We start from the raw sequence: 27,262 nt of genomic DNA, 5'->3' as shown, positions 1-27,262 counted from the left end.
TGCATTACATACATAGTGTTATCGACAAGGGCGGGTATACCCCACGTCAACTGTCTATTGTGTTGCTTGGGGATGAACTTCCCTTACCTTGTCCCCAACTGCACCTCCTTCAGATGTCTCGATAAGGCGCGATCAAAGATGGGCCCTCGATTAAATGCGGAGCAGATTGTATTTGGCATTTTTATTCAGCGATATCCTGTATCTAAATGAAATGTTTACTTGTACCGTTCCTCTCTTTTTTTTATGTCGAAGCGGATCTCTTTATTCTTTTACAGAATGACACCTCGCCTCGATACCGCTCCCATTGACATTAGCATTACCTAACAATGCTCCATCCATCAGAGACCGGGACGGTGGGGTAGCCTAGTGGTTAAGGCGTTCGCTCGTCACGCTGAAGAGACGGGTTCGATTCCCCACATTGGTACAATGTGTGAAGCCCATTTCTGGTGTCCCTCGCAGTGAATATTGCTTGACTATTGCTAAAGGAAGCGTAAAACCATACTCACTCACTCACTCCACGAGAGACCAGCTGTCCTTCATCTGGGACATTCTTAAAGGTAATTGTCCGTATCGTGACGTTTCCGGACACATGGTGTCCGGTCTAACAAGGGCCCAGGTATCAGGTATCAGATATGTTATACTCTGGAGTAGTCTCCCTTGCAGACCCTGCCTCCGTTTACTAAAACACCCCTCGGTGCCCGCTCCGCTCTCACTTCATCCCGAGCTCTAGCAGTTTATAATTTTCTCGTTCTCTAATCCCAGCCTGGAAGCAAGATACTCTATGTCTCTAGATCCTTATCTCCTTGTGGAATTATTTGTGTTTAACCTAATAGATAACTATATTGCAGGGAGAAGGTGGGGTATTGGTTCTAGAGGTACGGGGTTTCTCATTATGTCAGTGTATATGAAGAGCGCCAGTAACAAACCTTGGCGTTAATCGCTTTTGAAGCATAATTAACATCTGTACATAATTTTATGTTTTATAGGTCTTCGTTGAGATGTAGTGCCAACATAACACTATACATAACGCCATTGGCTGATTAGTTTGCATCGAAACAAGACTATAAACCAACTAACGTTTATGAGCGAAGGATATACTTTCTGTCAGTGAGTGAGTGAGTGAATTTAGTTTTATGCCGCTTTTCGCAATATTCCAGCAATATCACGTCGGGGAACACCGGAAATGGGCTTCACACATTGTATCCATGTAAGGAATTGAACCCGGGCCTTCGGCGTGACGAGCGAAAGCTACTACCACTTGCCTCATCCCCTCAGTTACGATCACGTTACGTCTCGTGATGCCATAAGGCACCCCTTTCTTCCTGAACCGACAGGTGAAGATCCGGGTTAGAATTGATCTTCAGTAACCCATGCTTGTCGTAAGAGGCGACTAACGGGATCGGGTGGTCAGGCTCGCTGACTTGGTGGACACATGTCATCGTATCCCAATTGTGTAGATCGATGCTCATGCTGTTGGTCACTGGATTGACTATTTACACACCGCCGCCATGCTGAGTGTGGCGTAAAACTAAACTCACTCACATAAATACTGAGAATAATGGAGACCAATTTTTTGAAAATTGATCAAAATCATTCTTTAATTTGGAAATAAATATTTGAACTTTGAATGTATCTTTAAAAACTTTAAGAAATTATTAAAGTTTTTATACCTTTTTTTCAGAGTGCAAATGTAAACGTGTCTTTTAGCAGAGAAAATTATATGGTTTAATAGTGGTTCTAGGAACTTTGTCAGATGCAATTCCTGTATGTTTTGATTAATCCAGTATTGAAGGTCATTCCATTCACATCACTACAAAAAAGAACATATTGCATAGTCAACCAATTTCATTCTCACCAATCCTTTTTAGCATAAATAATTCCATGTAGGAACGTATATTGAAAGTTGACTGCGTGTCCGACCAGTGAGACGTTGTTCATTATATCAGTCACTGGTTTGTCTGCACCAGACTCGATTGTTCACAGAACGCGGTTACTAAGCTTGGACACTGCTCAGTGTGAAGTTCAACAAACACAGAATATACTTTTTTCTGTGTGTCATCAATGAATTAGGGCGGTTGGGTAGCCTAGTGGTTGAAGCATTCGCTCGTCACGCCGAAGAACCGGGTTCGAATCCCCACATGAGTACAATGTGTGAAGGCCATTTCTGGCGTCCCCCGCCGTGATATTGCTGGAATAATGCTAAAAGTGGCGTAAAACTAAACTCACTCACTCATCAATGAAACATTGCGAGTCAGTGTGAATGCTGGAGCACAAACGACACAGTGTAGTACCACTGGCCCATCCTTGTTCGCAGATCCTGGCGGATCCACGTCTGTCTACATACGTTGCACTTTCATACCATGTATAAGAGATTATAGTGCACGATTTTATCCAATAATAAACACACAAATTGTCAACTTAACATCTTTTTGATTACTTTGCTTACTATTCAAAACCGTCGTAGAAAAGTTTCTGAAAAGTAATTTATGTAATTCGTAGTACCTAGAACATGTTTAATTGAAAGTAATCGATTGGCCCCTACTACCTTGAACATACAAACCACCACACTCGGCTCTTCTCAGTCGCACGTAGCACCTTGGCGAACGGTGGCAGGAATCCATATTATAACTGAATTCGTGCATGTGACTATCACATGACGCAATACTTTCTGACAGCAGTCTGGGGTGAGTGAGTGAGTGAGTTTGGTTTTACGCCGCATAAAGCAATATTCCAGCAATATCACGGTGGGGGACACCAGAAATGGGCTTCACACATTGTACCTATGTGGGGAGTCGAACCCGGGTCTTCGGCGTGACGAGCAAACCACTAACCACTAGGCTACCCCAGCGCCCCAGATAGTTTCAGTGTCTTCGTTTGCTTTTCTCTTCAGTGTTTATTTAAGCAAAGAATAAACAGTCCTCGAAACTGACATGTTATATGAAAACTACTTGCTGCGGGATAAGGGTGACGTGGTTTACAGAGAAATAAACCAATATACATCACTCATAGACGCTGGAAGTATCATGCTGGAACATCCCTGTGGACCCGATTGAACCCGAGTGGATCCGAGGGGCATACGTTACGTGGTTTATAGTGAATTCATGTAGTATCATTGACGCGCGAAGTATTGTACTTGTAGCGGAAAATGCCAAGTGGACTCGAATGGACCCGAGTAGATCCGAGTGGCATAGACACAGTAGGACTTGGGATACGCGAGTGCTTTACACAAGTTAGACTTGACCGTTAGTTAAGCTGGCCTACCATGCGAGATATTACATGTGAAAGTCGACCACGAGCCATTCCGAATGATGAAGAGTGGTGTCCAGTGACAGGTAGCCTGGCCTCCCCTGTTGTTTGGGATATACGATACGTCCAAACTGTCCGTACAGGAAATACGAGTAACTGAGAGAGATGACCAAACCTTTAACAGGGGACGGTTTCAACTCAATTACGGTGACTGAGAACTTTGAACTGGATATTAAGTTTCAGCAATATAAGAACAGAGAAGGTTGATTGTCGCATTTAGTTCTTTCACAATGCTAAGTTATTTGGATAATCCCAATGCTAAATCCCTGATGATCCAGAGTAATTTCCAAGGATATTATGCCTGGGCCCCGTTTGACGAAGCTATCGTAGCGCTACGACTTTCGTAAGTCTGTGTTACAGCTTTCATACCAAAAAATCCCCAGGTAGACCAACGCTCTCTTTGAAAATATATAAATTTGATAAAAAGAAGTAACACTATTCTTAAATTGGAAAGGATCACCAGAGATGGGAGATTCTGAACCGGGGTAAATTCTTAACTTAGTTATTAGGCTATAGCTATACATAAAGTAAAATTGGGCGAGAGGGAAAATAATATGGTTTATATATTGGGATGTCTGACGGAAGACCCCGGGTTCTTTTCCAACTGGTAATTGTGTGAAGCCCGGAATATATGAATATTTATGAGATACTGTAGAGCGGCTTGCAACCATACTCAGTCACTCGATACAAAGAGGACATTAGAAAGTACACTTCCGAATATTCTACAAATACCGTTGTTTTGGTGACCAGGGCCTAGATTTTCGAAGCTCTCTTAGCGCTAAGATAGTCGTAAGTTAATGTTAATGTATGACACTTACGACTATCTTAACGCTAAGAGAGCTTCGAAAATCTAGGTCCAGGGCCCCGTTCCTCAAAGCGATCGTAGCGCTACGACAGTCGTAAGTCTGCATTAAAGTATGAGAGTAACGATCAACTTAGGTCCCAGGGCCTAGATTTTCGAAGCTCTCTTATTGCTAAGATAGTCGTAAGTTAATGTTAATGTATGGCACTTACGACTGTCTTAGCGCTAAGAGAGCTTCGAAAATCTAGGCCCTGGGTTCCGATCCATCAAACGTTCGTAACGTTACGACCTGTCGTAACTGTGTAGTTTATCACAGGCTAACGAATGTCGTAGCGCTACAAACGCTTTGTAGATTGGGACTCTGATGCACAAAGAGGTCGTAGATTAACTTAGCTCCCACAATGTGACTTACGAGGACCGTAGCACAACGATATGCTGTAGTATCGTTCCACATAGACAATTGGCAAGGGAGGACATGGTTTCACGAAGCGATATTAGGGAGAGGGCTATCCTTCACCTGTGTAACACTGCGTGAATTATGACAGCCGTATCACAAGGGTCGCTTTGGGAGACTGACTGACTGACCGACTGAGTTTGGTTTAACGCCGCTTTTAGCAATATTCCAGCAACATCACGGCGGGGAACACCAGAAATGGGCTTCACACATTGTGCCCATGTGGGGAATCGAACCCGGGTCTTCGGCGTGATGAGCCAACGCTTTAACCATTAGGCTACCCCACCGCCCCCGCTTTGGGAGAGGAGCATTTGGAACTGAATCGGATCTCACTCTTCCGACGACCTTAGTCTGTCAGTGAGTTTTGATATAACTTCAGTGATACAATAAGTACGTTTGGTATTTTGAAATATAGAAATTTTGACAACTAATTCGGGTGAAATTCTACTGATTCTCAAAAAATATACACATGATATATTTTAATGGTTCGCAAGAAAATGATCACTTGCTTCCTTTAAAGAGTCACAAAAAATCAAGTAAAGAGCTTCTGTTACCGCTTGTCAAGGAACTACTCATGGAATTCCTGTACCGATCCTCAAGGAGTGTACACATGAATTTGCAGGGATACAAACATAAGAGTCCTACAGATTGTCGAGGAATTTAAACATGGCCTCCTTTACAGATTATCAAGAATTGAAGAATTCAAACCTGTTTGCCTTTTGCGCTAGATGGAGTCTCCGGGAGTGATGGAGGCTGGCTGTATGCTGGTGCTGACGGTTTATATTCAACTATTCTCAAGCAATTTCAATATGGTTGCTTGGTTTGTTGGTTGGTTTGTTGTTGCACTCAGCAATATTCCAGCTCTATGGCGGCGGTCTGTAAATATTCGAGTCTGGACCAAGCCAGTGATCAACAGCATGAGCATCAATCTACACAAATGGGATACGATGCCATGTGTCAATCAAGTCAGCGAGCCTGACCACCCGATTCCGCTAGTCGCCTCTTACGACAAGCATGGGTTACTGAAGACCAACTCTAGCGCGGATGTTCCCGGGTAAGATTCAAAAATGGATAATTATTTATTCATTTTCAAGAGATTTAAACATTTGAAAATCTCAGGTGCGTGGTTCTGTGTAATTTGAAAACAATCTATGTGATTGTGTATCAAAGTAACTGAGGACTATGAACCACATAGGCGGGAATTGACGAGATATTACGGGACATAACGAACAGACCTGATACACCCAAACGCCATAATCGGACGTAACAGTGAGTGTATGAGTTTTAAGTTTACGCCGCTTTTAGCAAAATTCGAGCAATATCATGGTGGTGGACATGAGAAATTGGCTTCACTCATTGTACCCATGTGGGGAATCGAACCCGGGCCTCCGGCGTGACGAGCAAACGCTTTATCCACTAGGCTATCCCACCACACCCTGACGTAATAGACCAAATATACTAAACAAAAAGGTAAGGGCAGCCCCAATTTTCAATATTAAAGTATTTAATAGTACATATTATGATCAACATAATACTTAAATAGTGTGTGTGTGTGTGTGAGTGAGAGTGTGTGTGAGTGAGAGTGTGTGTGTGTGTGAGAGAGAGAGAGAGAGAGAGAGAGAGAGAGAGAGAGAGAGAGAGAGAGAGAGAGAGAGAGTGTGTGTGTGTGTGTGTGTGTGTGTGTGTGTGTGTGTGTGTGTGTGTCCTTAACGTTTTTGTTGAGTATACATTCCCAGTGCACATGCGATGTTTGTCAACAAAATGCTGGAGCTGGAATCTGAACTTTTCAAACAGTTAAAAAAGTGTTCCTTTCCTCTTCCTTAAACAATTTTTAAATATGAACTACCTTCACCCCATAGGTGCATTTACCTCAGTGCATCCGTTCAGTCTTTACAGGTGAAGCTCGTCACACCATCTCCCCAGCGGTGGTCTATTGACGCCATTGTCTATGTTAAGGATATAATGTGCACACCGACAATGGGATGAACATACCAGCCTGTCATCACCACTGCTGCCAGGCTCTTCACAGCTTCCGGTGGATTGCCTCCCTTTGCGTAACAGCCCTTCGCACATGTACATTGAGAAAACAGGATCGCTCCTTTTTATCTTTTCAAAGTTATGCTTCCTGTGTTCTGTTCTTGCGTCGGGTTTGTTTTAAAGGGAGGAAATGTACGTCTGTGTCATCACAAATAAAGCTTATTGACATGTAAATTGAGATTCTTGAGAGGCATGTGGATGTTGGTGAATATATAAGACAAGTGTTTGGATGGCAACGTCTTATTTATTGTATAACACAACGTTTCTGGGCCACTTCTTGCCCTTTCTTCATGTGATTGCCCCATCTACTGCCTGCTGACTCAATGACCTGAAGAAGGGGCAAGAAGTGGCCTAGAAACATTGTGTTATACAATAAATAAGACGTTTCCATCCGTATATGTCTTATAGACATGCAAATTGTTCCATATGTTGCCCTATGAACAATTAACCTGCCTTTGCATGAGTTTGTGACGGGTGGCATAATTAGGGCAGGCTATGTTTACCTTTTTGCGAGGGCTTGGTATCATGATTATGTGATAAGTTGAGATTTCGTATCATTATGTAATTATTCCCACGCATCCAATGCTAGAATCTGACCTTAAGGCCACACGTTACAGAGTTACAATCTTTCAGAGTCATGCTTGGATTCGATGGTCATGGGTTTTACTATCTGGATCTTCTAGATAATGATCCTTGGTTTGTGAACACCATACCTATGGCCTTCCTCTGAAGAGTGAGTGAGTGAGTGAGTTTGGTTTTACGCCGCTTTTAGCAATATTCCAGCAATATCACGGCGGGGGACACCAAAAATGAGCTTCACACAATGTCACCATGTGGGGATTCGATCCCAGGTCTTCTCCTCTGAAGATAAGATATATAATCATATAGCTGGATATTGTGCAAAATGACGTTGAACCATATACCCTAACTCGCTGTTAAACAATGTCAAGATATCTATCGTTAACTAACAGATACCACATCTCTGAGAACGATAGTTCAGTGGTGGTAAAATGGAATGAGTTTTGTGTTTTAGCTGTCTATATACCCTAACGAAATATTATTATTTTACCTTTGCACTTGAACAGTACTGTTATGATACGTAGCACATCAGTAGATTAAGATTTACAACAGGGTACTCGCATTAATCAGATAAGCCAGCAGTACCACATTGTACCCATCTTTGGCGTGACGAGCGAACGCTTTAACCACACGTCTACCCCACCGCCCCAGTAGATAGGTGTGAGTGAGTGAGTATGGTTTAACGCCGCTTTTAGCAATATTCCAGCAATATCACGCCGAGGGACACCAGAAATAGGCTTCACACATTGTGCCCATGCGGGGAATCGAACCCGGGTCTTCGGCGTGACGAGCCAACGCTTTAACCACAAGGCTACCCCACCGCCCCAGTAGATAGGAACAAGCAACACAACATATGTGTTACGATACACAAGCTGTAGCAAGAGAACGTGTCCCGTATCAATCTTCGGTAAACTGATGCAGTTCTTGTAGACCCTCTTTACTTACACTTGGGATAGTGTAAACAAACTGTTCTCCTGCCCATCAGCAGCTTCCTATTGACGTGTGGGTTATGTATGTTGTCTACGTTAATAACAGGTTACATGAATCTGTAGACACCGGGTGTCTTGCAGTAGCCTCACACAAAGTGGGGAGACTGGTCACGAATTACAGATATGTTGAATATGATTTACTTTTGCATTGTCTATTTTTCATATTCCAGCAATATCATATTCCAGAGGGGGGCACCAGAAATGGGCTTCACACATTGTACCCATGCGGGGAATAGAACCCAGGTTTTGCGTGACGAGCGAACGCTTTAACCACTAGGCTACCCGCCGCCTACAAAATGTAAGACACCTTTGTTGTGACGGACAGTCTTTAAACCTCCAATCAGCTACAGGAGTTTCACTGCTCAATATTTGCTGATATCTTATGGTGAACGAAACTTAAAGATAATTTCTGATATTGTCTAATATTTGAGATTTGTTTCAATTCTTGACCTGACAAAGTTTGCATACCTTTAAAATGTAAGGGTTGCTTGGTCACGCGATGAGAAAAACATGTATTTTTACACGAAAACACAAATGTCCTTTATCTGTTGTAATAGTGAGTGAGTGAGTTTAGTTTTACACCGCTTTTAGCAATATTCCCGCAATATCACTGCGGGGGATACCAGAAATCGGCTTCACACATTGTGCCCATGTAGAGAATCGAACCCGGGTATTCGGCGTGACGAGCAAACGCTTTAACCACTAGGCTGCCCCACCGCCCTTATATGTTGTAGCAACATAAATAGTGCATGGCAGACTATAGGTAGTTTCATGAACAACCTGAGGTCGCACATCTCCATTGTACCGAAACAAGTAACGAACGTCAACCCTGAAAATGTGGACCCAGGAGAAATATTGTAGGAGCGTTTCAATTACTTTCGTCATCATTTTAAATACGACTTTATGATTTTAGTTGTTCCACCAGTAAAACGAGGATTTTATAGACACCAATTTCATCAATATTCAACATTCGACAGAAGCAACCTTTAGTTAAGTCTTTTGTGTCACACACACGATGTCGTTTTGTTTACGAGCCCTTTAAGTAACTTCAACAGTATATTTTAAGGCCGATTTTGCACATGCCAAACAACGCTGTTGTGGTTATCTCCCTTGGATAAGTCTTCACGCTCAAGAGATGACGCGATCTACGTTGTCACCCCTGTCAATAAAGGGTCAGTGTGTGAGTGACTGAGATTAGTTTTACGCCGCTTTAAGCAATATTCCAGCAATATCACGGCGGGGAACACCAGAAATGGGCTTCACACATTGTGCTCATGTGGGGAATCGAACACGGGTTGACATGTGTCAACCAAGTCAGCGAGCCTGACCACCCGATCCCGTTAGTCGCCTCTTACCATAACCATGGGTTGCTGAAGATCAATTCTAACCCGGGTAGTATTTGATCAATATGATTTTTAAATACTGACCATAGTTACATTTTGTCAGTGGGGGTATATTGATATATAGCACCTGCCTGATGAAGCGTTGGAGACACATGGTCAAGTCCACAGTTTGACTCCTCGACGACACCAGACAAAATGGATGGCTTATACTTATAATTTTTGATTTCAGCATTACATTGGTTGTTGATAACTTTGTCTCCACTGTCCTACATCATTTAATTCACATTAAAGCTATGTCAAAGTTTATTCATAGACCTCAGAGTGAGTGAGTTAGGTATTTTACGTCACATCAGTCAGCGTGACGACATATACTGAGAATAGATACATTTATACTTTTTAGAAAGCTGTCATCGAAGGACAGTATGACAACTAGAGTATCACAGAATATGATTAAACCTAATCTGAGATCATTTCAAAATGATAAGGGACCGTTAATAATTTATGGCTTGGGTGAGTGAGTGAGTGAGTTAATATTTAACGTCACATCGGCAATATTTCAGCCATATAGTGACGAGAAATGTTTTAGACAAATAATAAATTAAAGTTGCTAAAGAATCAGTCAGCGAAGGACTGTAAAATAACTAGAGTATCACAGATGGAGTCTAAAACTAGCATGAACATGTAAAACTATTTTATTTATGAAGACAATACAATATAAAAACAGGCTGTAGATTGCTAACGACTGAAGGTAGATCACCATACTAGGGACCATGGGGACTTACAGTACATTTGCTTCCTGCATGGACCCTAGCTGGATTTACACCATCCCTTCAGCCGTCAGCAAGTTTAGACAAATTAGCCATAAGTTAAAATAACACATATTCTACGATTAAAACTAATGGTATGTTTAAATTTAGTTTGAATGTTTTGGGACTTACGTACCCCCTCAGGAGGACAATAATTTTACAGTGCTTCAACCCCCTTTGAGGATACAGCCACTAACAATCCCAGCTGCTCAATTAAACTACCAATTATAAAATATTTATCTATTTACAATTCATTCAACAAATCTAATTCTTTTAAAAATGCAATAACTAAATGAGAACTGATATTATTAAAAAGATCCTTCAGAGTTTTGGATTTGAAATAGATATCCCTTGTGATGGAATATTCAATGCAGTCAAGCAAGACATGCTTGACTGTGATTCTTTCATCACAAGGGATGCAAAACGGAGGATCTTCGCCTTTAAGCAAATATTCATGAGTATATCTAGTATGGCCAATGCGACATCTCCGCATAATGACCTCTTCAAATCTGGACTGACAACCCAAGTAGGTGTAACCAATGTAGGGTTTTATTGCATGTAATTTATTAATACCTACTTGGGTATCCCACTTCTTCTGCATTAGATCGCGGATGTATGGTCTAGTGCTGGCTTTGTAATCAGAGTATGGAATTAGAAGTGGTGTCACAGATTTGTTGAGTGCTGCCTTAGCAGCAAGATCGGCCATTGTATTCCCAGAAATGCCAACGTGGCTGGGTAACCAACAAAAGACGATATCGCATTGGCCAGTAGCAAGTTCATTGTACAATTCAATAATTTCTAATAAAAGTTGATGTTTACAAGAAAGATTTTTAATAGCCTGAAGACACGAAAGAGAACCTGAAAATATGATATATTGTTTATATTTACGGTGTTTATTAATATATTTAAGAGCTGTTAAGATGGTGTTTGCTTCTGCTGTGAAAATAGAGCTGTTATTTGGTAGTCGAGATGATATTGTTCTGGATCCAATGACAGTGGCACATGCCACTGCGCCACCATCCTTGGACCCATCTGTAAATAAGGATTTATATGTATTATATTTATTTCTTAATTGACTAAATTCTTGTTTATACTGTAATTCATTTGTTTCTGATTTTTTAAATGTAGTTAATGTAAGGTCAACTTCAGGCCTAACCAATTGCCAAGGCGGAGAAGAAAGAAAACGGGAAGGAGCTATATGTTCTAGCTCAATGCCAGCATCAGAAAGGAAAGGTTTCAATCTTATACCAAGAGGCGGAACAAGAGAAGGCTTCTTGTTATACAGATCTTCATATAGTGGATTAAAGACACAGTTATATGCAGGGTTTGACTCATTGGAATAAAGTTTTGTAATATACTGTAAAGTTAATTTTATACGGCGTTGTGTTAGAGAGGGCTCATCTGCTTCAACATATAGACTATCAATAGGAGAGGTTCTAAAGGACCCAAGACAAAGTCTTAGGCCTTGGTGGTGGACAGAATCAAGTAGTTTTAGGTTGCTTTTGCAGGCTCCACCATATACGATGGAGCCATAATCAAGTTTCGAGCGGACCAATGATCGATATAGGTGGAGGAGGGTAGCTTGATCCCCTCCCCACTTTGAGTTGGAAACAACTTTCAACAAATCGAGTGCCTTCAGGCATTTGGCTTTAAGTGATTTAATATGTGGCAAAAAAGTTAAATGGGAGTCGAAAATTAGACCCAAGAATTTGGCCTCCTTAACAACTTTGATAGGAGTGCCATTTAAAGATAGTTCTGGATCTTTATGCGGTTTATATTTTCTACAAAAGTGTAGACAATTAGTTTTGGATTTAGAAAATTTAAAACCGTTTTCAAGACACCATTTATTTATTTTATTTAAACACAACTGCAATTGCCGTTCAATAGTATGCATATTTTACCACGACAAGAAATATTAAAATCATCCACAAAAGTGATCCATCAATGGAATCGTTTAAAACCTTGGATAAACTGTTAATCTTGATACTAAATAAAGTGACAGACAAAATACTGCCTTTGAGGGACACCCTGATCCTGATTGTAATGATCAGACAGGGTTGAACCCACTCGGACTTGAAATTGTCTGTCTTTCAAAACCGTGATATAAAAGAGAGGCAAACGGCCTCGCAAACCAAAAGTCATGTAAATCCCTCAAAATGCCATGCTTCCAGGTCGTATCATAAGCTTTCTCAAGATCAAAGAAAATTGATACAGCATGTTGTTTACTTACTATAGCATTCTTAACAAAGGATTCCAAGCGTACCAAATGATCAATGGTACTACGATTTTTCCTGAAACCACATTGAATATTGGTTATAAGGTTATTGGTTTCAAGATACCAAGTTAATCTATTATTCACCATACGTTCCATGGTTTTACAAACACAGCTAGTTAGAGAGATCGGTCTGTAATTAGACGGATCTGTATGATCCTTGCCAGGTTTTGGTATTGGGACTACAATGGCATTACGCCATGAAGGAGGAAATTCTCCAGACGTCCATATTTTGTCAAATATATCTAAAAGTGTCATCAGACATGGTTCCGGTAAGTGTTTCAGTAGCTGGTAATGTATATTGTCATCACCCGCTGCAGTGTCATGAGCTTGCTCAAGAGCAGTATGTAGCTCATCTAATGAAAACACTTCATTATAATCTTCACCGTTATTTGATTCGAAATTAAGTTTAGTCGTTTCCTGTTGTTTCTGGTATTTCTGAAACTCAGGGACATAATTTGCCGATGATGAATTTTTGGCAAGGGTTTCGCCAATTTTATTTGCAATGTCAGATTTATCAGTTATCAAGTTATCACCATCTTTAAGATGGTGTACAGCTGATTTTGAACCTTTGCCTTTTATTCGCTGAACCATGTTCCAAACCTTAGACATTGGCGTGCGTGAATTAATTTTGGAGACATAATTTCTCCAAGATTGTCGTTTGTTTTGTTTAAAGGTACGACGCGCCTTTGCATTGAGTATTTTAAATTTATTTAAGTTATGGACAGTTGGATGATGGCGGAAATAACGCTCGGCCTTTTTCCTCGCTTTTCTGGCTTGTCTACAATCTGTATTAAACCATGGTTTTCGTACATGTGGAGTCGTAGAGGACTTTGGTATACACTCATCAGCTATTTCATTTAAAACATCAGAAAAAGTCTGAATGGGATCAGTTATATCACTGAAACAATCAGGTTGCAGTTTCGATTTACAGTTAGTTTGAAACGAAGACCAGTTAGCCTTCGAAAAGTTCCATCTCGTGTACGAAGGAGAACCAGATGGAGTTATTTCTGAAAGAATAGTTGGGAAGTGGTCACTTCCACAAAGGTCATTATGAACAGACCAATCAAATTCATTCAGGAGGTGTGAATCTGCAAGAGATAAATCCAAAGAAGAATAAGTGCCAGTTGCAGGATGGAGATAGGTGCTTGAATCAGCATTAAATATGCACAGGTCATTATTGGAAATGAAGTCTTCAATTATTTTACCTTCAGTATTAGTGGTAGTACTGCCCCAGAGTGGGTTGTGACCGTTTAGGTCACCCATGATAACACATGGCTTTGGGAGTTGGTCATAGAGTGATTGAAGATCAGTCAGCTGAAGTGTCGATGAAGGTGGGATATACAGAGAGCACAATGTAAATGCTACACCCAGAGTAAGTCGCACTGCAACAGCTTGGAGATTAGTGTTAAGAGTAACAGGGCTGTGAATTACATTCTGTCGAATAAGGATAGTAGAACCTCCAGTGGCTCTATCACCTGGAGGGGAAAAATAACTATAGGCTTCAAACTGACGCAAGTTAAAAATATCCGTCTGTTTCAGATATGTCTCTTGCAGACAGAACGCTGATGGCGTTAAATCCTGGAGTAATAGCTGTAGTTCATTAAAATTTGTCCGGAGTCCTCTACAGTTCCACTGCACGATATTGGTAGATAGACCTATCTTGGAGGCGGATTAATTGGGGATCTACCAAGCTATGTGCCCTAGAATGGACGTTTTCGGACACGTCCATGTCCTCAAGTGATCCGTATTTGTTAAATAACTTGATTTTATCATCTGACCCCTTGGGGGCTCTGCCACTTTGTTTCTTTGAATCTGGCTTCGATTTGCCTTTGTTGTTAACGATTGGTTGAACCTTTGACGTTGATTGAGACCGTTGAGTTGACTGAGAAGAGGTGCCACGGTCACGAGATGGGTCTGATCGGACTTGGGGCGCACCAGGAAGTGGTTCTGCAGTTTGTGTAGATATTGCAGGTGCCAAAATCTGAGGAGTAGACATAGCAGGTGACAAAATCTGAGGAGAATCGGTTGTGAGCCAGGTTAAATTCGTCTGACAGCTCACAGACGATTTGGTTAGTGGAGGAGTTGAATCAGACGATGTTTTGGCTATGGATGCATAGGATTCCTTAATTTCAGATCGTAAGACAAGCTTTTTGGCATCAGTAAAACTAATGTTTTGGGTGAACTTGATCTTATTGATCTCCATCTGCTGTTTCCAGATCGGACAATCTTTGAGAATGATGAGTGATTGCCTGCACAGTTGGTACATTTCTTAAAGTCACTGTCACAATCTTTCTGTTGTATGTGTCTTCTCACACACAGTGCACACACAAACAGACAATGTGCAAGTACTAACCCCATGACCAAACTTCTGGCATTTAAAACACCCTTAAAGGATTAGGTATGTAGGTGTCGACATTAATGTGACAATAACCTGCCTTTACTGATCTGGGAGCATTTGGAGAGGAAAACGAAAACAGGTACGTATTAGTCTGAATGGTTTCCTGGTTTTACGTGTTGTAAAACGCTTAACGTATGTGACCCCTTGATCTTTCATTTCGGAAACAATATCAAGTTCAGACATGTCAGCAAACAATCGATCTCTATCTCTGATGATTCCTTTGCTGGTGTTCAGTGTTCTATGAGGAGAGACTGACACTGGAATGCCGACGAATGTTTCAGTTGACATCAGGTTATTAGCCTGCGATCTTTTGCTGCACTCAACAAGTAATGCACCTGAACGTAAACGTTTGATATTTTTAACGTCACCGGCAATGCCTTGTATGCCTTTCTGTATTGCAAAAGGGTTCAATTTTAGTCTTGTGCTATCTTGAGTCTCAATCACGAGAAAACGTGGCCAGTAATCAATGGATGTGGACAGTCGTTGTTCGTTATCTGGATCAGTGTCAAGTGGACGTTTTGTTTTTTTAAGGGGGGTTTCGTATGCCATGGTTAGTTTTTAATGGTTCATCATCCGAGCTCCCCACCCACCACGGAGTATCACAAGGACAATGCTAAACACAAGTGGGCCTCCAACTTGTAGCACCAAGGATACTCGGATGATATACTCAAGCAGAAAAACTAAAAGATTAATTTTTCCACCAGATTGGCCCATGAGCCACCGCCTTCTGGGTATAGTACTCGAGGCAAATTACAAAAGTGAAATATTTTCAAATTCAAAAACATAAACATGAAGCCAAGTCATTTCAGAAAACATTTTCCAAAGTGTCTAAAACGTGTGTATCAAAATATACATACACAGGGCTTGGCATGACCAGCCGATTGGTTGAACCGGGCCAGTTCAACCACCCGTCTAGGTGAAGTAAGGGTCGAAGTGGTGTATTGGGCAAAGGAATGCTGTTCCTGGAGCCCTTGCCCTCAACCACCAGAATCCCGTCCTCCACCGACACAGGGGCGCAACCCACGGCAAACGGGTTGGTGGACCTAATATCCCCCCGGGTCCACAACGGGGGGTTGAAGGGCGCTTAGCGTGACCCAGCACCCACCACGAGGAGGTGGCCCTTCATGGGTGCCTATGGCTTGGGGGCAGGGCGGGGCGGGGTGGGGTGATGACGAGGCATGTCAGGTACAATATCAATGACCCCCCCACCACACCCTTCCCGTAATTTATAAGCATAATTTTAAAAAAATGTGTGTACAAAATTGCTACAAATACACCCTTCACTCACAGTGTGGTACACACACTTTGCCAGACTTTTATTAGAAATCTTGCATTAACTGGGTAAATTTGGAAACACTTGATAGAAGATACTCAGCCTAATATGTGCTGGAGCTATTAAACAGGGGTTAGTAATTCCGTCAAACATCGACGTATCAGATTATATACAAAATATATTAATATTCACTAAAGAACTAGTGTGGATTACTGTTACTGTCTCACTGCTTTGTGGAAAATGTATATAATAAACGCTAAAATTTCGGCAAGCCTCCTACAATATTGCTCGGGGATTGTTAAGTCGGATGGTAGTCGGGACCTCTGTTTGTTAGGTTTGTTTGTTTGTTCTTCAACGCCACACTCAGCAATATTCCTGGAACCCCACCCTCTACGTACATGGTAGAGTGAGTGAGTGAGTTCAGTTTTACGCCTCACTCAGCAATATTCCAGCTATATGGCGGCGGTCTGTAAATAATCGAGTCTGGACCAGACAATCCAGTGATCAACAGCATGAATATCGATCTACGCAATTGGGAACCGATGACATGTGTCAACCAAGTCAGTGAGCCTGACCACCCGATCCCGTTAGTCGCCTTTTAAGACAAGCATTGTCGCCTTTTGTGGCAAGCATGGGTTGCTGAAGACCTACCCCGGATCTTCACGGATGTACATGGCAGAGTGTTGTATAGACGTTATAGTACAAACACAATCTATATATAAATATCATCTAGGAATATATTTTATTTGTCAAGATGCTAAATGTAAAGCAAGACATTTCTGTCATCAAATAGTCCATTGTGATGAAGTTACAAAGAAGCGAAGACTAGATCTTCCCTATTGCCACAAGCTAGACGATACCCCTCGCTAATGTATTAAGTTTAAAGCATTCTCTGTCCAATTTAACGATATGTGGTGCTTTCGTGCCGTGACTATGATAAAACAAATTAAGAAGAGCGAACACCAGTATAATTCTTTTCAGGGTCGCTATCTTCCAAACTGCTAAACCTAAAAATATCAAACTTTCAGTTGAAATACATCAATATTGAGGAAAGTGGCCCTAATCACAAATGGACAATAACTGATATCCAATATGTTAAAGGGTGAAATATTCAGAGCAATATGCTCCGTACCGCATATTAAACGACCGGAGGGTGTATGATACACTAAAGTTATGACAATTCTCTCTGAGCAAACTACGGTCAATGTGACAGGTGCGTCACGGTAACGAGATATTGTTACGAGCCCTGCTTACAGTATCAAAGCCACTACGTCAAATCGTTTGAAACTTACAAGCACAGTTATTGCACGGTGTAACGATAGTTGTTTCATATACAATGAGCAATCGAACGCATCTCAAAGAAAACTTGAAAGCTCTTCTCATTGAATCACACAGACTATAATATACAAACGCGTACGTCTGTCACTGAGGATAAAGGAACAGTCTGTCAGAGGAGAGGATAACGTGTTTAAGGTAAGATATCACTTTTAGAGTGTTTCATCTATGCTTTGTTATAATTGTTTTTAGCGAATATTATTGTGACAGACCCAAACGCACTGATATATCCGAAACATACATTCACACAATTCTTCTTTAATCTCTTGAGGGGCCATGGGGTAGCCTAGTGGTTAAAGCGATCGCTCCTCTCTCCGAAGACCCAGGTTCGAATTCTCACATTATAGAGATTATAGAGAAACGGCTACTTTGGGTAGTTTTAAGAAACAGATTAATGGGTCAAATAATAATAATAGTCAAAATTACTTCAATTTAAGCTTTGGAACAAGATTCTGTCAGATTATCCATTCACGCCTCAGGCTCGGTTGCAGCGATTTAAACGCACATAAATATCAACGATTTATATCTTCAAATCCCTCTTGTTCTTGTGGCTACTGTTACGAATATCCAATTCACTATTTCTTTTCGTGCGTTAATTACACTGACATAAGACATAAAATGCATAAGACATAAAATGCACTTCTATACTAAAGGATATGACATCAAATAAATACTATACGGCCACTCTCATGGATCTACTAAAGGTAATGTTGAATTATTAGAATCTATCCATTCTTTCATTGTACTGTCAGGCAGATTTGTGTTGTAATATAAAAAACGAAATTGCACTTACTATTAAGTATTTTCCGACACTAATGGTTCTAACGTTAAAAGCGGCTATGTTACAGTTTATGATTGTTACATTTCCAGAAAGCTATTGTTTATCGTTTGTTAATATCATGTTTTTCTCCGTACGATTATTATATCTATAATATATCTGTATTCCGGAGCGGTATTCATATAAGCACCATACTGCTTGTTTACCAATCCGGTTTCTCTTTTGGAAATAAATATGTTTAAACCAATTCTCACATGGGTATAATGCGTGAAGCCCATTTCTGTCCCCCCGCCGTGATGTTGCTGGAATATTGCTAAAAGTGGCGTAAAACCAAACTCAGTCAGTCAGTCCAGGAGTCAAACTGTGGACTTCGGTTGACCATGTGTCTCCAAAGGTTCATCAGGCAGGTGCTGTGTACATGTATTTTGTCTGGTGTCGTCCAGGAGTCAAGGGCGGTGGGGTAGCCTGGTGGTTAAAGCGTTGGCTCGTCACGCCGAAGACCCGGGTTCGATTCCCCACACGGGTGTAATGTTTGAAGCCCTTTTCTGGTGTCCCCCGCCGTGATATTGCTGGAATATTGCTAAAAGCGGCGTGAAACCATACTCACTCACTCACTAAGAGGCGATTAATAGATCGGGCAGTCAGACTCGAGTCTTGATCGATGACGTGTCCACCTACCTGGCAGCTTGGACCGTGGCTCACAGTGTCAACCACTGGATTGTCTGGTCCAGACTCGAGTTCTTGATTGATGACGTGTCAACATACCCTGACGGTGTGGACACAATATCAATCACTGGATTGTCTGGTCCAGACTCAAGTCTTGATTGATGACGTGTCCACCTACCTGACAGCTTGGACCGCGGCTCACAGTGTCAATCACTGCATTGTCTGGTTCAGACTCGAGTTCTTGATTGATGACGTCAACTGGATTGTCTGGTATCAATCACTGGATCTCGAGTTCTTGGTTGATTGTGTCCACCTGACGCTTGTCACAGTGTCAATCATGGATTGTGTGGTCCAGACTGAGGCTTGGTTGATGACGTGTCCACCTACCTGACAGCTTGGACCGCGGCTCACAGTGTCAATCACTAGATTGTGTGGTCCAGACTCGAGTTCTTGATTGATGACGTGTCCACCTACCTGACAGCTTGGACCGCGGCTCACAGTGTCAATCACTGGCTTGTCTGGTCCAGACTCGATGTCTTGGTTGATTACGTGTCAACATACCCTGACGGTGTGGACCTAATATCAATCACTGGGTTATCTGGTCCAGACTCGATGTCTTGGTTGATGACGAGTCAACCTAATATCAATCACTGGATTGTCTGAACAAAGGCTACTGACTAGTACCTGAACTATTGCGAAATGCGGCGTTAAAGGAAGCGCATACCCACATTGATCGGTTATGTATCGCGTATCTGTCAAGTAATTACCAACAGAAATTACGTATTCAGTGAATATTACTGTCCTTTTCCGATCCTTTAGTCTGTCGATATTATTACATTACCAATCTCCCAGGGGCGGTGGGGTAGCTTAGTGGTTAGGGGCGCCGAAGACCCAGGTTCGATTCCCCACATGGGCACAACGTGTGAAGCCAATTTCTGGTGTCCCCCGCCGTGATATTGCTGGAATATGCGGTGTAAAACTAAACTCACTCACTCACCTATCTCCCGTTTGTCCTGAATTGTCATTTCGACGTGAAATAATATTAAGTTTTCTTATTTTTCAATTGTTCTCGACGCTGTGAATATTTATGTCCTGTTTTAGATTTACATGCTAGTTATACATCTATAGGCCCTATCTGTGATTTTCTAGTTGTTTTTTCTGTCTTTCGTGTATTTTACATTCTGGGTTTATGTGTCATTAATGTATAACTTGTTTTAGTCATGGTTGTATTACTGCTGATGTGACTAAAACTCTTAACTCACTCACCCACTCACTCACAAAACCCCCATGTCAGCTTGATCTTTCTTCGTTTACATTATTAAAGAATTGCTGCAAAGCGACGCGATCTATATCGCGTGTGTAAAGGCTATTACCAACTATTACAATTAATGTCAAAAACATTTTTTTCTATATTTTTTTTGGTATTGTTTTTCGCCCGCCCTCTTGGATGAAATGTGTTTAGTTTTACGCCGCTTTTAGCAACATTGCAGCAATATCATGGCGGGGGACACCAGAAATGGGCTTTACACATTGTACCATGTGAAGAATCGAACCCGGGCCTCCGACGTGACGAGCGAACGCTTTAACCACTGGACTACGCCAACGGTCCAGGTGGAGATGAGAAACATATAAAACACGATAACCTTAACACTGGCTAATCAAAATGTTTGATTTTTTCATGTATTTATTTCGTATTGAATCATTGAATGAGTTCATGACTGTGTATGTATTGGTGGTTCCGTCTTTGGATCATTAGCTTGATTTAGAAATACTTCTATATCAATAATAACGAAAAGCAGCAAAAAAATTGTCGACGTTACATTGTGCTTTAACCCGTAAAGATCCGGGTTAGAATCGATCTTCAGTAACCCATGCTTGTCGAGGCGACTAACGGGATGGGATGGTCAGGTTCGCTGACTTGGTGGACACATGCCATCGTATCCCAATTGCGTAGCTCGATGCTCATGCTGTTGATGACAGGATTGTCTGGTCCAGACTCGATTATTTACAGACCGCCGTCATATAGCTGGAATACTGCTGAGCTCGACGTTAAACACCAACCAACCAACCAACCAACCAACATTGTGCTGTAATATAGCGTCGTTCCTGTTTCAGCCACCAAGTCATCACATGAAGATTACATCATGCGAATATACTTCTTGACATGCAGGTAAGAGTGAAATTCCTCTGCGATGACCAAATGAATTTGTTTATAGTATAACTTCACAAGCTAAGATGACTGACATTCCAACTGGAATAAAACTTTTAAAACTTTATAATTCTTAATCGACCATCCAGTGGTGCAAGGATATACATGTATATGCATCCTTAAAAATGTCACTAATTATTTATTATCTTTAAACGGATGTGACAACATTTTGAAAACAATATTATAACTTTGCACTGGCAAGTGTTGTTGAAGTGGGGTATGTGCATGGGTCTGCTATCATCTATGGTAGACTGCCTGGCTTAGGCGTACCAGAAACCAATGGGCGTTGGTCCGTCTTGATTGTGTTTTTGAATTGTCAGCATATTGAATTGTCCGTCCTCTTGGGTTTCACCAAAATGAACCTTGAGCTAATACACTTTGATGTAATTACAATACCGCCCAAAGCAGATAAAAACAAACAACAACACACACCCCTCCCCACAAAACAATTTTTTTTAAAAAGAAAAAAAAGAAGAAAAGAATAAGCAAAAGAAACAAAACAAAAAACACCCAACAAAAGCTCACAAGAGTGACATTTGTACACACATAGTTACTAAATGATGCTAAACTATCGTGTCAACTGATCATCTGAGTTAAACCATTCAAGGCGTCTTAAACATGATACAGCTGTAGCTGATGCTGTTGTTATGTTTCAGAGGGTTGCTCACGGCCATTGCAGTGGCCACAGTCCTGTCAATGATGCACATTGGCTACAAAGTGTACAGCGGACAGAGCAAGCTGCGGGTCGAGGACATACACTGCCAGCAGGAGTTTTCAGATGATCCTGGACGTTCACCAGCTTATGGATACAACCAAACTACCCAGAGTCCTTCCATTTTGCCTAATCACTCATCCGAGGTACGCCATATTGCGTTCTTGAAAGTCCACAAATGTGCCAGTTCCACTATGATGAACATATTTTACAGATTTGGAAATAAAAGAAACCTGAATTTTGTCCTCCCCTTCAATGATACCTATGTGGATTTGAGAGATCAAAGGCAACGTCTAACATTGATCCCTCCTGTGACCTCATCTGGCTACGACATTCTGTGTAATCATCTCCATCGTTACAACCATCAACTCATTGCTGGCTTTCTGCCGTCGGACACTGTGTATTTTGCTATTGTACGAGAACCTTTCCAAAGAATGCACTCGGCATTTAATTTTTATCGTAATGTGTATCATTTTAAAGAAATGATGGAAATCAAAGGACCGGATCCTTTTGAAACCTACATCAACGACCCCGGAGCGTATGAACTCGGGGCAGGTGGTCTTTCTCAGACAAATAATAAGATGGCCAGAGACTTTGGTTTTCCTTTACGGCACTACAAAAACATTCCCAAATTTATGAATCATCTTAAACTACTTGACAAAGAGTTCGACCTTGTCATTGTAGCCGATATGTTCTACGAATCACTGGTGCTCATGCGAAGAATGTTGAAATGGCCAATGGAAGACATTCTGTTCTTGAAAGTAAATGCACACCCGCATAAGTCTGTTACAATGGAAAATATCCCTGACCAACTAAAACCATACCTTGCTCTTGATTATATTCTGTATGATCATTTCCTGGCAAAATTCAACAAACGTATTGCTGCAGAAGGGCCAACGTTTAACGATGAGGTGCAATACTTTGAAAGCATTAACACGAAGACCACAAACTTTTGTCAGAGCAAAACTGCGGACAAACATTTAACATTTCGCGCCAGTGAGTGGCATGGTAACTTTAATGTTACCCGTAACGATTGCGATTTGTTGCATTTACATGAGTTACCGTTTGTGGATTTGATTCGAAAAAAGCATAAAGAACGACTGAAGCGGTATGGGGCAAATGTTAAATACCTTGTCTAAGCACTTTTTCGATCCTTGGTGTTCCTGTTGTCATTTTCTGATTGTTTCAACACAGTACATTGCCAGAATTACTATAGCTTTCCAACTCACAAACAAGACCCAGTCCCAAGAAAGGGTGCATGAAAATGCTATAATCCCGCTACGTCAACAGTGGAACAGACAGACTGAATGCGTGCGCACTCAGATTATTGCAGTCTGCGTAATTTGCTGTATTTGGATCGCTTGAAGTGAGTTTAGGTTTACTCCGCTTTTAGCAATACTCCAGCAATATCACGGAAGGGGACACCAGAAATGAGCTTCACACATTATACCCATGTGGGGAATCGAACCCGGGTCTTCAGCGACCATCGATCTAGGCAATTAGTAGACGATGACATGTGTCAACCAAGTCAGCGAGCCATGGGTTGCTGAAGACCAGTTCTAACCGGACCTTCATGGCATGTAATGGAGAAGACCGTTTTAGTTTCAAGACTTGATTCTTTGTTTGTTTGGATAACACAATGTGCTCTCGATGTGTAAAGATGTTAAGAATATTAGGTTATACCTTTCGAAATCACAGATGTAGGTATGAATAAAATGTCAAGTAAAATGTTTTACTTTGTAATTTATAACAAAGCTATAAAGAAATAGGATGAAATAAATATTTGGTGATCATATTTCATTTGTCTGCAATATTGTTTATTTTAATATGATTATTTGTGTTTGTATTTTCAGGCTTGCATGTATAAGATGCGTAAGTGTCTTTACTGATGCATAACGCTGCACCCAGTAACATTCTTTCACTTGTTTTTGCATCTTTTAAACCCTAACTCAAACCTGCAAACGTGGACAGTATGCAAGATGTTTTTACAATTCTTAAAGCATATTTAAAAAACAACAACCTCAACTTAAACTAAAAAAAATGTTTAAAAAGAAAAGGAAAATAAAACACGAAGCATCACATCTGTCATCGCATCCCATTGTGGATGGTAACCTCAAAGGTAGACAGACAGGTATACTCGCCACCTTGCGTCAGGCACACTACACAAGAAGCATTGTATTGATATACATGTTCATGTATTGATATTTGTAACGATTGCAACAGCAGGCACGTTTTACGTTGGAAAGCGGCTGGCAATGCGTAACCAAGTGGTTATAACGTTCGTCACACAAAAAAACCCGGTTCGGTTATGTTTTGAAAAATATATTCCATATCAATGGCTTTGTGGCAAGCTGGGTTAATGAATTAATGTGCAATTCCTCAATATATTCCATATCAATGGCTTTGTGGCAAGCTGGGTTAATGCATTAATGTGAAATTCCTCAAAATATTCCATATCAATGGCTTTGTGGTAAGCTGGACTAATGAATTAATGTGCAATTCCTCAATATATTCCATATCAATGGCTTTGTGGCAAGCTGGGTTAATGCATTAATGTGAAATTCCTCAAAATATTCCATATCAATGGCTTTGTGGTAAGCTGGGCTAATGAATTAATGTGAAATTCCACAAAATATTCCATTTCAACGGCTTTGTGGTAAGCTAGATTAATGCATTTATGTGAAATTCCACAATATATTCCATATCAATGGCTTTGTGGTAAGCTGAACTAATGCATTTATGTGAAATTCCACAATATATTCCATATAAATGGCTTTGTGGTAAGCTGGGCTAATGCATTTATGTGAAATTCCACAATATATTCCATATCAATAGCTTTGTGGTAAGCTGGGCTAATGCATTTATGTGAAATTCCACAATATATTCCATATCAATAGCTTTGTGGTAAGCTGGGCTAATGCATTTATGTGATATTCCGTAGTATATTTCATATCAGTGGCTTTGTGGTAAGCTGGGCTAATGAATTAATGTGAAATTCTTCAATATATTCCATATCAATGGCTTTGTGGTAAGCTGTGGTAACCGGGTTCGGTTATGTTTTGAAAAATATATTCCATATCAATGCCTTTGTGGCAAGCTGGGTTAATGCATTAATGTGAAATTCCTCAAAATATTCCATATCAATCAGTGGCTTTGTGGTAAGCTGGGCTAATGAATTAATGTGCAATTCCTCAATATATTCCATATCAATGGCTTTGTGGTAAGCTGTGGTAACCGGGTTCGTTTATGTTTTGAAAAATATATATCATATCAATAGCTTTGTGGTAAGCTGGGCTAATGTATCAATGTGAATTTCCTCAATATATTCCACAGCAATGGCTTTGTGGTAAGCAGTGCTAATGCAATAATTTGAAATTCTTCAATATATCCCATATCAATGGCTTTGTGGTAAGCTGAACTAAAGCATTTATGTGAAATACCTCAATATATCCCATATCAGTGGCTTTGTGGTAAGCTGGGCTAATGAATTAATGTGCAATTCCTCAATATATTCCATATCAATGGCTTTGTGGTAAGCTGTGGTAACCGGGTGCGTTTATGTTTTGAAAAATATATATCATATCAATAGCTTTGTGGTAAGCTGGGCTAATGTATCAATGTGAATTTCCTCAATATATTCCACAGCAATGGCTTTGTGGTAAGCAGTGCTAATGCAATAATTTGAAATTCTTCAATATATCCCATATCAATGGCTTTGTGGTAAGCTGAACTAAAGCATTTATGTGAAATACCTCAATATATCCCATATCAATGGCTTTGAGATAAGCTGGGTTAATGCGTTTATGTGAAATTCCTCAATATATTCCATATCAATGGTTTTGTGGTAAGCTGGGCTAATGTATTAATGTGAAATTCTTCAATATATTCCATATCAATGGTTTATGATAACCTTGCCATATATAACAAAAGTAAAGGTGACATATGTCTTACATTTGGGTTGATGGGCAACAGAGACAACTTTTATATATTTATTACATTTATATATATTTGCATTTAAGGGTATGAATAATAACCCTTTGAATGCAATTCTTTACAGATGTACTATTAAGAAAATCAAACCAAATTCCAAACCTTTACAACAAGAAATATATAGATATTACCAAACAACAAAATTCACAGCATTCTCAAACTGTAAACAAGTAAGCTTTCATATCTTTTGGTCGTCTCTACATATGCTTTTCAGCAAAAAAAAAGAACTTTCACATTTTTGCAGATAAGCCTGATAACATTTAGTTAGCTTTCTCTGGTTAGGTAGCAGTGGAATGATTAATTTGATGAAATCAAGTTACACTTTGAAAGTAAATGTGTAGTAAAGTTTCGACCCACTCTGTGTGAATGCGAAAACTGGGGTGTATCGTCTAAGTCTTAAGCGGCTTACACGCTTACAGTGATATGTTTAGGGTTGAGTGTGTCACCTGTTTGCCTGGTGAGCGACTTTCCTTATGGAGCAGATGGACTACAAACGGTATGAAGTACTTTGTCGATAAAACACCGTTTAGGCACTCGTGTCAACTATAACAATTTTCTGAGAACACACGCACTCACGCATGCACGCACGCACGTGCCTCTTTTAGCAATATTCCACCAATATCGCCGCGGGGGACCTCAGAAATGGGCTCCTCACTTTGTACCCACGTGGAGAATCGAACCCGGGTCCTCGGCATGACAAGTGAACGCTTTGACCACTTGGCTACCCCGCCGCCCCTATTTGACTGGAAGACGCCAAGCAGCTCTACAATAATACCAGGCAACTGGGAGGGGGTGGGGGAAGGGTGGTGGTTTAGAATTGGTCTTCAGCAACCCATGCTAACGGGATCGGGTGGTCAGGCTCGCAGACTCGATTATTTGCAGACCGCTGCCAACAAAACCCTCTGTACATCTGTTTCGTATTTGGATGTATGACTAAATGACCCATGCACTACCAAGGGAGGTACACTATATGTGAAGAGGGACGAATATGTTTCTTTCATATTAGCCGTGGTCCAAATCATCGGCATTAAAGGGGCGATGGGGTAGCCCAGTAGTTAAGGCGTTCGCTCGTCACGCCGAAGGCCCGGGTTCGTTTCCCCACATGGGTACAATGGGTGAAGACGATTTCTGGTGTTCCCCGCCGTGATATTGCTGGAATAGTGCTGAAAGCGGCGTAAAACCAAAACTCACTCACTCACTCATTAAACTCTGGTTTTGATTTCATCTTTAATGTTTCGACTGCACGAAACATCTTCAACATCTTCACTTACACACTCATCGGCATGGACGCTTCATCGATGAGACAAACT

The 27,262-nt window shown here is 40.9% G+C and overlaps 1 protein-coding gene and 1 long non-coding RNA gene across 2 annotated transcripts; both read left to right on the top strand.

The window, feature by feature from the left end:
* The first annotated feature begins 803 nt into the window (after positions 1-803).
* Positions 804-18,053, top strand: LOC124276515. The gene is made up of 3 exons (XR_006898551.1): positions 804-819; positions 6,592-6,597; positions 17,947-18,053. It is a non-coding gene; the product is annotated as an uncharacterized LOC124276515 (long non-coding RNA).
* A 3,132-nt stretch (positions 18,054-21,185) lies between these two features.
* Positions 21,186-23,829, top strand: LOC124276506 (galactose-3-O-sulfotransferase 2-like). The gene is made up of 3 exons (XM_046712137.1): positions 21,186-21,211; positions 21,907-22,958; positions 23,816-23,829. Exons 1-3 carry the CDS (start codon positions 21,186-21,188, stop codon positions 23,827-23,829), a joined length of 1,092 nt encoding a protein of 363 aa, XP_046568093.1.
* The last annotated feature ends 3,433 nt before the right edge of the window (positions 23,830-27,262 follow it).

Source organism: Haliotis rubra, unplaced genomic scaffold, assembly GCF_003918875.1.
Source record: "Haliotis rubra isolate DU_JTF1 unplaced genomic scaffold, ASM391887v1 Scf21, whole genome shotgun sequence".
In the NCBI taxonomy this organism is placed as follows: Eukaryota; Metazoa; Mollusca; class Gastropoda; order Lepetellida; family Haliotidae; genus Haliotis; species Haliotis rubra.
Note: the sequence above shows the minus strand (reverse complement) of the source record. Positions and strands in the feature narration are given on the sequence as shown.